This window comes from Borostomias antarcticus, assembly GCF_949987555.1.
Source record: "Borostomias antarcticus genome assembly, chromosome: 20".
In the NCBI taxonomy this organism is placed as follows: Eukaryota; Metazoa; Chordata; class Actinopteri; order Stomiiformes; family Stomiidae; genus Borostomias; species Borostomias antarcticus.
Window position 1 is genome coordinate 5,108,865 of NC_140253.1, and position 12,167 is coordinate 5,121,031.

The 12,167-nt window shown below is 47.7% G+C and overlaps 1 protein-coding gene across 1 annotated transcript; it reads left to right on the forward strand.

Moving 5' to 3' along the window:
• The first annotated feature begins 893 nt into the window (after positions 1–893).
• mogs (mannosyl-oligosaccharide glucosidase) lies at positions 894–11,194 on the forward strand. The gene is made up of 5 exons (XM_084454524.1): positions 894–942; positions 1,651–2,014; positions 2,235–2,458; positions 5,851–6,044; positions 8,881–11,194. The coding sequence occupies exons 2-5, from the start codon at positions 1,666–1,668 to the stop codon at positions 10,658–10,660; spliced, it is 2,547 nt and encodes an 848-aa protein (XP_084310650.1). The 5' UTR covers positions 894–942; positions 1,651–1,665; the 3' UTR covers positions 10,661–11,194.
• Positions 11,195–12,167: the final 973 nt, after the last annotated feature.

Here is a 12,167-nt window from a genome sequence, read left to right on the forward strand (position 1 = left end):
TCCACTTCTATAATGTGAATACTTCAGAAATATAAATCAAAGCTGTTTATTTTTTTTTGTACATAAGCCCAACAGAGTCATCTTTGTATTACTGTGATGATGAAACACTTTATTTTTGATCAGCAAATTACCAGCTCCCAGCCATTCATCCGCAATCAATGTCGACAAATTATTGGCCTTGTGCAAATTACTTCAATAAAACACTGCTGCTCTCAGTTGTTGAATCGTTGATTGGATCTAACAGTTCTAGATACATACTCACTGGATTTCATCACACGTTTGACAGTAAGGCTACTATGAACTTGAATGGGGACGCATGCAAACTAGCTTATGGTGCGTTCGTTTATAACTGGGAGGTGGCAAATTGCGACTTGCTACTAGGAATGATTAAATAAAACACCGCATGAACTCGCACTTCCTCGTCGCAAATTCGGATATGTTTCTCAGCCCCCAGTTGCTCGAATGCACTAGATATAACTAGGTAACTGTGATATAATGGTATATAGATATAACTAGGTAACTGTGATATAATGGTATATAGATATAACTAGGTGACTGTGATATAATGGTATATAGATATAACTAGGTGACTGTGATATAATGGTATATAGATATAACTAGGTAACTGTGATATAATGGTATATAGATATAACTAGGTAACTGATATAATGGTATATAGATATAACTAGGTAACTGTGATATAATGGTATATAGATATAACTAGGTAACTGTGATATAATGGTATATAGCTCGAATGCACACAGGTCGGAGGTAGGTATTTTCCCAGTTGCGACTTGCCACCTCCGACCACAAACGAACGCACCATAATCATTGATGATGACAGTCTGGTTGTACACGTCAGGAGAACGAGGTGACCAGGAAGTACTGCGAGTCAACGATAATGTGCAGTTGAGCGTGTTGTGATATCTGTAGCTAGCTAAGGTGAGTATCCTCATTCATTACAACCACAATACAAAAGCCATATCTGTAAAAATGTTATTTCCCTGCCTATAAAGCATGTTCGCGTGAGGTGTCAGCTAGCACCTTGACTGCTTTGCTGGGCTAGCTAACTTGATGGGTAGCTAAACATTAGCTAGCTTGCCGGTGTGCCGCCCATTCATTTAGCTAGCTAGGTCTGTTAGCATGACAGCTAGCTAGGTCTGTTAGCATGACAGCTAGCTAGCTCTATGGCACCTGTTCTCAGAGGCTATAGCTAGCAACGAACTTGCTTTACCGTGAAGGGAAACTAAAACACGAAGCACACAATGATTAGCTGGGCTATCATCAGCGAATAGCTTAGTGTCGGTGCACATACTAACGTTATGCTTAAAGGAAGTAGGCTTGCTAGCTAACTTAACTGGCTAATTGGGAAACCTATCGACCAGCCAGCAAGCTAACGTTACTACTAGCCAACCTTCTATATGGGGCAGGTGCTTCAATGCTGGCAGAGGGATACCTGGGCTCTTTTCGAACTACGAGAGGACAGGTCTACTTGTGATTGAGCTTCTCTTTCCTCTAACTGGAGGAGGCCAGTCACACCAAGTGCACAGCCTTTCCTTGTAAGGTTAGAAAGCAAGTGATCTTGACGAAACAAGATCCCTAACGCACCTATCCTTCCACTGCACGATAACGCCGTCCTCTTTCTCTCAGCTGAAGTAGGGTAGGATGGGCAGGCAGAGGAAGAGGGTGGTGACCGGCGAAGCCCCCCTCCCGGGGAAAGAGGACAGTAAGCCCGCCGCCCTCCACCGCAAGGAGAAGAAGAAGAAGCTCGACCTCGGCAAGATCTTCATCAACATCTCCATCGGCCTCTGCATTTTCAGTCTGGCCTGGTTCTTCTACGCCCTGTACATGCGCTCCTCGCTGGCCAAGCGGGTGGTGACACTGCACCCCTCGCCGCCCGTCCTCGACGCCAACAGCACCAGCGCCCAGGTGTCCCCCGAGAGGTTCTGGGGATCCTACAGGCCCCAGGTCTACTTCGGGATGAAAACCAGGAGCCCCAACTCGGTGGTTACGGGTATGCTCAGAGTTCATCCTTTTTTTTTTCCCATTTCACAACCACAGCCACATCTTTTGATTCGCCAGTACCAGAGACTATTAAGGAAGTAGAGTTTTGCTGTTCATGTTTTTTTTTTAACGACGGATAATTTTTAAAACGGCTACCCTGTACGCGAGCCTTCCTTGTGGCCTCACTGTGCGTGCACTGTCCCTCTTGTGTCCCCCCCGTGTCGGTCCAGGCCTGATGTGGATGCGGCAGTTCGCCGACATGGACGCCAACCTGAGGCACACGTGCGAGCAGAGCGACCGGCTGCAGGGCTACGGCTGGCTGATGCACGACGGTCTGACCTTCGGCGTGCAGGAGATCAGGGACGGCGACTTCACCCTCACCACCGAGTTCGTCAAGAGGCCCGGCGGCGAGCACGGCGGGGACTGGACCTGGAGGGTCACGGCCAAGCAGCACGTGAGCGACGCGACGCCCTGGGGGGAGGGCTTTATCGACGCTAGTAGGGAGGGACGGAAGCCGGCTACCATCATTTGGGTTCTCAAATAAAATGCAGCCTTCTTTCGTTACCTCACTAAAAGCTGTGTGGGGAAATGCTTTCACCTGTCTGGAGCCTTGTGGCCCATAGGGGAGGAGCCTATCTCCTGATTCCTTAGCGTGCGAGCACGGCGGGGACAGGACCTGGAGGGTCACGGCCAAGCAGCACGTGAGCGACGCGACGCCCAGGGGGGAGGGCTTTATCGATGCTAGTAGGGAGGGACGGAGGCCGGCTACCATCGTTTGGGTTCTCAAATAAAATGCAGCCTTCTTTCGTTACCTCACTAAAAGCTGTGTCGGGAAATGCTTTCACCTGTCTGGAGCCTTGTGGCCCATAGGGGAGGAGCCTATCTCCTGATTCCTTAGCGTGAGGCAGCTGGATGTACAAGTACACCCGCTGGACTAGTGTGTCGCAGGGACTTACCCCCAATCCAACCCTTGATGCTGAGTGGGAGGCACTGGGTACCATTTTTTATAGTCTTTGGTATGACTCGGCCAGGGATTGAACCCCCAACCTACCAATCTCAGGGCAGACACTTTAACCACAAGGCCACTGAGCTGGAGCCTTAAGGATGGGAGAAAAGAAGGATGTAGTTTAGAGAATTCAATCGAGACCTGGATGGGCTTTGGGCTGCCTAGACAACCAGCCTCAGCCATGTGAGTTTGTTATGTTACCAATCAAGGCCGAGACATTGAATTATACCAGGTGTAAATGTAATCAGGTTAAATCATATCTAGATACAATCTGGATACGAGACACATTTTAATGCCAGGTGTAAATTGGGTCTGATCAGCAGCACCCCCCAGTCAGAATTGTAACTCCATGTTGAAATAAAGAAATAAGATGAATACATTTCATTTCAACCTTTATTTATACTCGAGTACACTGAGGTTTCCCTCATGTGCAGTGACCACGATTGAAGTAAATGTAATAGTGAGATAAAACATGGATCACATACTGTACACATAATAATAGAACAAGATAGACAAAGGTAAAAGATAACGTTTAGATGAAAGATAAAACATAAAACAAGAGAGTCTGCTAAAACAATAACAGTACTTTAGTTACATTAAAGTGCTGTGGATAGTGGCCATGGTTTTAAACAGCAAAGAACATCAATTTTTAAAGTGCGTGGCAGGCCTTTCAAAGAGCTAGGGGCACTGGAACAGAAGGCAGTCTTTCCAAGAGTGGCGCAAACTCTGGAGACTTTGAGCATCAGTAAGTCATTTGATCGTGTACAACATGGAAAAGAGCTCCAATCCAACATCCTTGTGAGATAATAAGGCCAATAAGTGCTTTGAAAATGATAATAAAAACCAGTTCTTATTACGCCTCTCTTCAAGAGAAGGCCAACCAACCTTAGAGGACAAGAGGCATTGATGTGTGTCATGGCTATCACCAGTGATGAATCGGAGCACATTGATAGACTGTGTCTAAAGGTTTCAGAGTGGAGGCAGTAGCATGTCTATAAATTACATCACCATCATCTAAAACTGATAAGAAAATTGCTTCAACAATCCTCTTCCTACTAAACATTGAAAAGCTGGCTCTATTTCCGTACAGGAAGCCAATTTTCTGTCGTACTTTACTCACAAGATTAGCAATGTGGTACTTAAACGTGACATTTTCATCAAGCCAGATAACCAGGTATTTATATTCTGCTACTCTCTCGATATTAGAACCATTTACAGCAGTTATATGGAGATTACTATGGTCAATATCCCTGGCTCTACTAAACAAAACAATTTTGTTTTGTTTCCATTAAGTACCTATTTGAGCTTAATAAAAGCATATTGTACAGCATTGAAAGAGAGTCGCAGATTCTCCATGGCAAGTTGCACAGAATCAGCAACACAATACACAGTATTGCGGAACACCTTTAGATTTGTATAAAAACTCATTGGATACCCCCTGACTTCTGAAATCTCTTGGATAGATAATTGGAACCAGCTACAGGCATTTTCATCAAGACCAATATTGCATAATTTATTCAGCAGTAGAGAATTATGAACAGTCTCGAATGCTTGAGACAGATCTATAAAAATAGCAGCACATTGTTTTTTCTTAACTATAGCAGAAACTATATCATTTGTGATTAAAGTAATGGCTTAGATAGTGCTGTGATTCACCCTAAATCCAGATTGGTGCAGGGATAATATGGAATGATATGAAAGAAAATCCTTAAGTTGACAGTTTACAAAGGAATCCAGAATTTTCCCCAAACCAGACAGCCTGTAGATTGGTCTATAGTGATTTGGGTTTTTGGGGTTGCTCTTGTCACCACCCTTAAGCAAGGGGAGCAAGGGGAGGGCGTGAGCAGTTTTCACACTCTGGGAATTACACCAGTGGAAATAGAGACATTCAAAATATGAGTTAAAGGAGTAGTAAAGGGAAAATGCATGTTTAGCCCAGTTTTAAGGTTACTTATGATCATATACAATGGTTCAGATCAAAACGTTGACAAAACTAGCACTTTTGAGAAAGTCTGATAATTGTTCTACCACCGTTTAGGTCATACAATGGATGTGGGTGGGCACCTTGAAAAATAATTCAAAAACATGTTAAACTCTCGATTTCAAAGACAAGAAGCTCACCGAGGAGGTAATTGGTGTCCGTTGGTGTTCTGACATCAAATTCGCCACAAAGTATGAATCCTGTAGGGTTTTATTGATCATATTATGAAATCCATTGACTTGTATTGAAGCGACCGTTGTAGATGTGTAGATCAATCCGCAGAGGGGATTCAGGAAGCGGAACTACTTACGGTAGCTATTGTTATTGTTTATGTTGCTAGGCTACCTAATTTGCGGAGGTTTACACACGTATGTGCTGCGACTAAATAGTTCTATCCTAAATATTTTAAAAAGCCTTTCCAGATGAACTAGAATCTTACTTTATGGCGAATTATATGTCAGAACGCCAACTAACACCTCGGTGAGTTTCTTGTCTTTGAAATTGAGAGTTTAACATGTTTTTTGAATGATTTTTCAAGGTGCCCACCCACATCCATTGTATGACCAGGGTCATAGCAACTAAAGATGTCTTTACGCTTTTATAAGATTAAATTTCAGATTGGATTGATTCTAAGCTTCCTCGCAGATACTGAATATACATGCATGAATAAAAAAAAGTATAAAAAAAAATAAAAAAATAACACATTTCAAATCAGTCATGTCTAGTGAACAATATTGGGACTTTCAGCTATTGTGAAATGACATATTGACCTGGTTGTAGATAACTTGAAATAATGCTTTTGCTCTGTTTAACCAGCCTATTCTTTTCACCTCCTTTCCCCTGTGTCTGCCCCTATCAGAGTTCTGCTCCTCACGCGCCTGTCATCTCGCTCATGTTCTACGCTGCCGCCGACACGCAGGGTTCTCTGGAGGCCCACGTGGAAGAGAGGAACCGCCTGGGCTCCATCACTGGGTTCTCAGAGGAGCTGGGGAACTTCAAGATCACCTTCCGCAAGCCGGTGGCCGGGGAGTCCGCCAGCGCCAAATACGCCAGGTAGCCAAACAGACCTGGCTCTCAGATTACACGGTTCAAATCTTGTCGGATGGCTGTGTGCTTGATTGATCAGGCCAGGTACTATATATATACATATATATATAAAGAGAATGTATTCTGTATCTAGATACAAGGTATATACTTATGTGGTGTGGTGGTATAGGTGAGGTTGTGCATTTGGGTTAGATAGGAAAGAAGTATTGGGGTGTGTGTGTACACACACTAGGGCTGTACATAACTCTGAATTTTGATTTAAGTGGAATCAGATTTGCCTGTTCAAACCAGAGATTCGATGATCAATCAATCAATCAAAGCTTTATTTGTATAGCACATTTCATACCCAGAGGCAACACAATGCGCTTTACAGAGAACAAGGGAGGTGGGTATACGACCCACCCCTACATATTCCAGAGGGAAGCAAAAAAACAGTAATCACCCGGGGGCCAGATAAGTGAGCTGTAAAAATTCTTCCCTGACCCCTCTCAACGAGGTGATCGAGCAAGCTCCTGGAGTATGTTTGTCTACCGGCTAAGAACATTTATAAAGCAATAAATTACATTAAATTAAATTTTCAGAGTAAGAGAAGCTAAAAACAACATAGGAGAGACATGGCAAATACTGGTGTGTGTTTGCTATGGCCCAGGCCTAAAGCCGTAAATGGGCTGGTGTATGTCTGTGTCTGTGTGTGTGTTAACTAAATGCTACGACATCCACAGCAGACACAGGGGTATCTATCGGACTCAGGGAGGTCTGCTGGTGACAGTGGGGCATCCACTGGACCTGGTTAGAAGATAGGAGGGAAAGAGAGAGGCACTAGGGAGAGGGGAGGCAGAACAGGGTTAGTAGCACACAGTGCCATAAAAGCAACACGGATATTAAAACAGGCAACCTGGAGCAAGCTCCTGGAATATATTTGTCTAACGGCTAAGAACATTTATAGAGCAATAAATTACATTAAATTACATTTTCAGGGCAAGAAAGGCTAAGAGCATCAGGTCCAGGCCTAAGTCGGATGTGGACTGATGTGTGTCTGTGTGTACGTGTGTGTGTGTGTTAACTAAATATTACAACATCCACAGCTGACACGGGGGTATCAATTGAACTCAGGGTGGTCTGCGGGCAACAGTGGGGCATCCACTGGACCTGGTTAGAAGATAGGAGGGAGCGAGAGAGAGAGGCACTAGGAGAGGCAGAAAACGGTTAGTAGCACGCTGAGCCATTGAAGCAACACAGATGTCAGAACAGAACAAGCCTGTTTCAGGATAACCAGCTTCTGTACACTACTTGATATACATACAGTGCATAGCAGAAAATACACCAATGTATACAGAGGATTCACAGGTAGGTTTGAGGCTGCCTTTCTGTGTCTCAAGGTCCTGGCTAGTGATTGTAGGCTAGGTCGAAAAGGTACGTCTTGAGATCTCGCTTGAAGACCTCCGTTGTTTCGGCCCTTCTTAGGCAGGGTGTTCCAGAGGTTGGGGGCATAGAAACTAAAAGCTGCCTCTGTGTTTCTTGGTCCTGGCTTTTCGAACTGTTAAAAGTTCAGTACCTGAGGATCTGAGTGGTCTGTTGGGCATGTACCTAACAAGCCCCCCCCCCCCCCCCCATATGTCTAGGCTGAGGGGAGACCGCGGGAGTCGAGACAGCTGTTAAACTCAAACTCACAGGCAGCACAATAAAATACGGCTGTTCTTCTTGCTAAACATGAATCATCTAGCCCACATTGTCCATCTACTTCAGATGCCCCCATGTTTTTATGCAGCGCTTCCCAATTTTCATAGCCTACATTATGGTTGGGCGACTTGACGATAGTCTCCTCAACTGCGCATTTGAAAGTGTGCGCGAATAGGCTCATGTGTTGGGCAGCAATCAACAGAGAAATGTTTTGGCTGTCAATAAAGCATTTTCACTGATGTTAGAGCTCAATCTGTCTATGGGGAAATTATTTTTTCCAGCGGATATCTTAGTAAATACAAGAAGATTGATCTAGGAAAGAAGTTTTGTGTTGTGACATTCCTTTTGGGAAATGCACGTGATTGCTGGCACATAGTAGGCTAGGCTATATGCAACAAATAGCCATGGTAATAGCCTAGGTCTAAAAGGAATGATTGGCCTGTCCTATATAGATCACAAGGCAGGTGAGTCGTCTTAGCGCACCAGCGCATCTCGACAGTGGAGCAAAAAAACAACTGCTCAACTTAAAGAATCTCAGTCGACTTCCCAAACCCAAACATCCGCCCACTGACACTCAGGACACAGGAATACTATTTGATCCATGACTGGTACTGAGATAGGGCCCCAAACTAGAGGCACATCTAAACTAGTGTTAAGTTGCCTCCTTTCTCCAGTAGGCTGAACGTTACATGGGTTAGGACGCAGGAAGGAGGAGGAAGTGAGGAAGGACACACCAACATCTCAGGCTTGTTCTACCCCGGGCATGACGGAGAGGCTATTGAGGAGAAATGATGTCATATGAAAAGAGAAAAGTGTTCTGGGTGAAAATGTTCCGTACCAAGCTGTGCTCGAGTCACATAGAGAACATATTGGTAGTTATTGACGCCTTCCATGACCAATTTTCTTCTTCGCACCACAAGACTTATCTTAACCAGCACAGCTAAAGATATAGCCCTAGCCTAGCTAGCAAGTTTTCTTTTAAAAACAACGAGGATAACTCGGTGGAGTGTGGCTCACCCAACCACCTCCATCACGTGCTCTAGTTGTGAGAAGTAGCGTTGGAAGAGGCGGCCGCGCCAGAGACAGGCGAGGACAAGGGCGAGGGAGGCAGGATTTCTTCCTTGAGGTATGTATGACCCAACGGCCTCTACCTTCTCCTCAGCTACAACTACCTCCAGACCGTCACGCCGGGCTTGGAGAGGCTGACGGACATCGCGAGGAACAGCCTGAGCCGCAGGTTCGTCTACAGCCCCCCCTCCGGCGAGAAGAGGCACTACGTCGCGGTCGACACGTCCAAACCCCCCCCGCACCACCAGCAGCAGCAGCAGCAGGACCCGCGGAAGGAGAGCGACTTCGTCCTCCACCAGGTCACCGCGCAGGCCCCCTTCCAGGTCGAGGTCCTGTTCGAGTCCGGGAGCGTCCGCGACCGGCCCGGCCAGCTGGCGGGCGCCGCCCTGTCGGACGAGCTGGAGAGGCGGAAGGCGGCGTTCGACGCCAAGTTCGAGGAGACGTTCGTCCTCGGGGGCAAGGGCTTCGGCCAGGCCCAGGTCAAGTTCAGCAAGGCGGCGCTCAGCAACATGCTGGGCGGCATGGGCCACTTCTACGGTCAGTCGGTGGTCCAGTCCGTCTACAACGAGTACCCGCTCCTGTACCCCGAGGGCGCCCTGTTCACCGCCGTGCCGTCGCGCTCCTTCTTCCCGCGGGGCTTCCTGTGGGACGAGGGCTTCCACCAGCTGCTGCTGAGCAAGTGGGACCCCCAGGTGACCCGGGAAGCCACGGCCCATTGGCTGGACCTGATGAACGCCGAGGGCTGGATCCCGCGCGAGCAGATCCTGGGCGACGAGGCGCGCAGCAAGGTGCCCGCCGAGTTCGTGGTGCAGCGCAACGAGAACGCCAACCCGCCCACGCTGTTCCTCGCCGTGCAGGAGCTGGCGGAGCGGCTGGCGGCCGACCCCGAGGCGCCGTCGGCGCGGCCGACCCTGCCTTTCCTACGCCGCATCTACCCCAGGCTCCGGACGTGGTTCGAGTGGTACAACACCACGCAGGCGGGGCCACTGCCCAACTCCTACCGCTGGCGCGGCCGCGACAAGGACACCAACCTGTTCCTCAACCCCAAGACGCTGACGTCGGGGCTGGACGACTACCCGCGCGCCTCGCACCCGTCTGCCGACGAGCGCCACGTGGACCTGCACTGCTGGATGGCGCTGGCCTCGGGCGTCATGGCGCGCGTGGCGCGCCTCCTGGGCGAGCCGCACGCCGACGAGTACGAGAGCACGCGCCGGGCGCTCAGCGACGGCCAACTGCTGGACGAGCGCCACTGGTCGGAGCAGCTGCGCGCCTTCTGCGACTACGGCAACCACACGGCGGCGGTGTCGCTGCAGCAGGAGAAGGTGTACGTGCCGCCGGGGCAGCCTCGGCGCCAGTTCCCCGCCGCGCGCCTGGTACGCTACGTCAACCCCGGCCGCGCGCCCAAGCTGCGCTACGTCAACGCCCTGGGCTACGTCAGCATCTTCCCCTTCCTGCTGCACATCCTGGCGCCCGACTCGCCGCGGCTGGAGCACATCCTGCGCGACATGAGGGACGCCGACAGGCTGTGGACGCCCTACGGCCTGCGCTCGCTCGCCAGGAGCGACCCCCTCTACATGAAGAGGAACACGGAGCACGACGCCCCCTACTGGAGAGGAGCCGTATGGATCAACATCAACTATCTGGCCGTCAGGGCCCTGCACCACTACGGCAATACGGAGGGGCCATACCAAGACCAGGCGGCCGCCCTCTATCAGGAACTCAGGACTAACATAATCAATAATGTTTACAGACAGTACGCGGAGACGGGCTATATCTGGGAACAGTACAATGACAGTACAGGGAGGGGCCAAGGAAGCCATCCCTTCACCGGTTGGTCAGCGCTGACCGTCTTAATGATGGCGGAACAGTACTGATAATGAAGTTCTCATCTCACTGTTGTGTTTTTTGTGTGTCAAGTTCGGTGCCATTGTTTTCTTCACTCATCTGCCCTCAAGTCTCATCACTATTATTTTCTTCGCAATTGACAGTTTAGAATACCGCGAGGAAATTCAATGTAAAAAAAAAAAAAAACAATCAATTAATGTTATTCAACTTTTGTAGAGCTTTGTACAAATGTTATTGTCAACAGCTTAGGCAAGACTGTTGTTTGAATAGGCCACCTTTTTCTCAATGATGTTCCCAAGTGCCACCTGAGAGCCGACAGAGAGCAATATTATTCAGTGCGTATAACTTACTAGCAAGGTTGCATTTTTGGACTTTTACAGAAGTTTTCTCCGAAGAAATTGTTTTTAGAGCTGAAATTTTCCAGGGAAAACCTTGACGCACTTGAGGTCGACCTCAACTTTATTTTTGCCCCCAAAGCTTCTACTTTCAAACGAAGACACATGCTGTATTTTCTCCTGCCGATTTCTTTGATGGACGAGGCACAGATCCAGGGCACCTCCATTAGCAGCAGGTGATAGGAGTTAACGTGATTCACGTTGTAGTATTGGTTTGTGATATGATGGGTGAGAAAAATGAACAAACAATAAAAATGCTTCGGATGTGTTTTTTTGTGATTGTAGTAGTTCTTAATTGATCCCCATGGGGAAATTGCTTTCTAATATATTTCCTCTATACCCTTCATCATGGTATTGTTAGGATCCTTTGATCTTTATAAATAATTAAAGGTGGGGTAGATAGTTTGATGTCAACAAGGCCTCCGATTGGTCATCTTTTTCAAAAGAACCTGCCCCTCCCTCCTGTCAATAATGATGTAGTCCCACCCTCCAAACATGACTGGTACAGTAGGTGTGGCGAGATAGACCCCCTGATTGGTCAATACATTCGGGCGCGGTGCATTCTTTGAATCTAAAATACAGAGGCAGCGGTAAACACGGAGATCCAAGTTTATTCTCAGAGCACTTCTGTTACTGCTAGCTGAAAGGATATTATGCTAATTTTACCGAATAAAGCCAAAAGCAAACTACCTATCCCACCTTTAATCTGTAGGTGCATTGAAAAAAAGATATATTTGTTTATGTGTAAACCATCTTTAAAGATCATTTCTACCTTCCAGAGTGATTATCAATGCTGGTTGAGCCATTTGTTATGTTCCTGCCCCTCAGCTGTGGCGTCTGTCCTTTTGTCCGGAACGTAGCAGCGTCTCTACGTGCCCTCGCGGTCCTTCGCCGAGCCCTGCTCCTTTTGTCCGGCCGCTCGCACGAAGGACAGTGGCTGACGTCAATCCGCCGTCTGTCATTGTTTCTGCGCTGCCCGGTTACCATGGCGAAGCGTCGTCGCGAGGGCCCCCGTTCTAAATTGGATGAGATGGAGAGTGGCTCGGGGGAGCGCGGATGTCAACTTCTTTTCACACTCTGATACGTACTGTATGAACATGCACACAGATACAGGGTCATAGTGTTTCAATTTTTATTTATA

Bases quoted from the DNA above. Each gene is read 5' to 3' on its own strand.
- mogs (XM_084454524.1), top strand. From the start codon at position 1,666: ATGGGCAGGCAGAGGAAGAGGGTGGTGACCGGCGAAGCCCCCCTCCCG. The intron at 2,015-2,234 runs GTATGCTCAGAG...GTGTCGGTCCAG, and splicing joins CCCCAACTCGGTGGTTACGG to GCCTGATGTGGATGCGGCAG. The intron at 6,045-8,880 runs GTAGCCAAACAG...CCTTCTCCTCAG, and splicing joins GCCAGCGCCAAATACGCCAG to CTACAACTACCTCCAGACCG.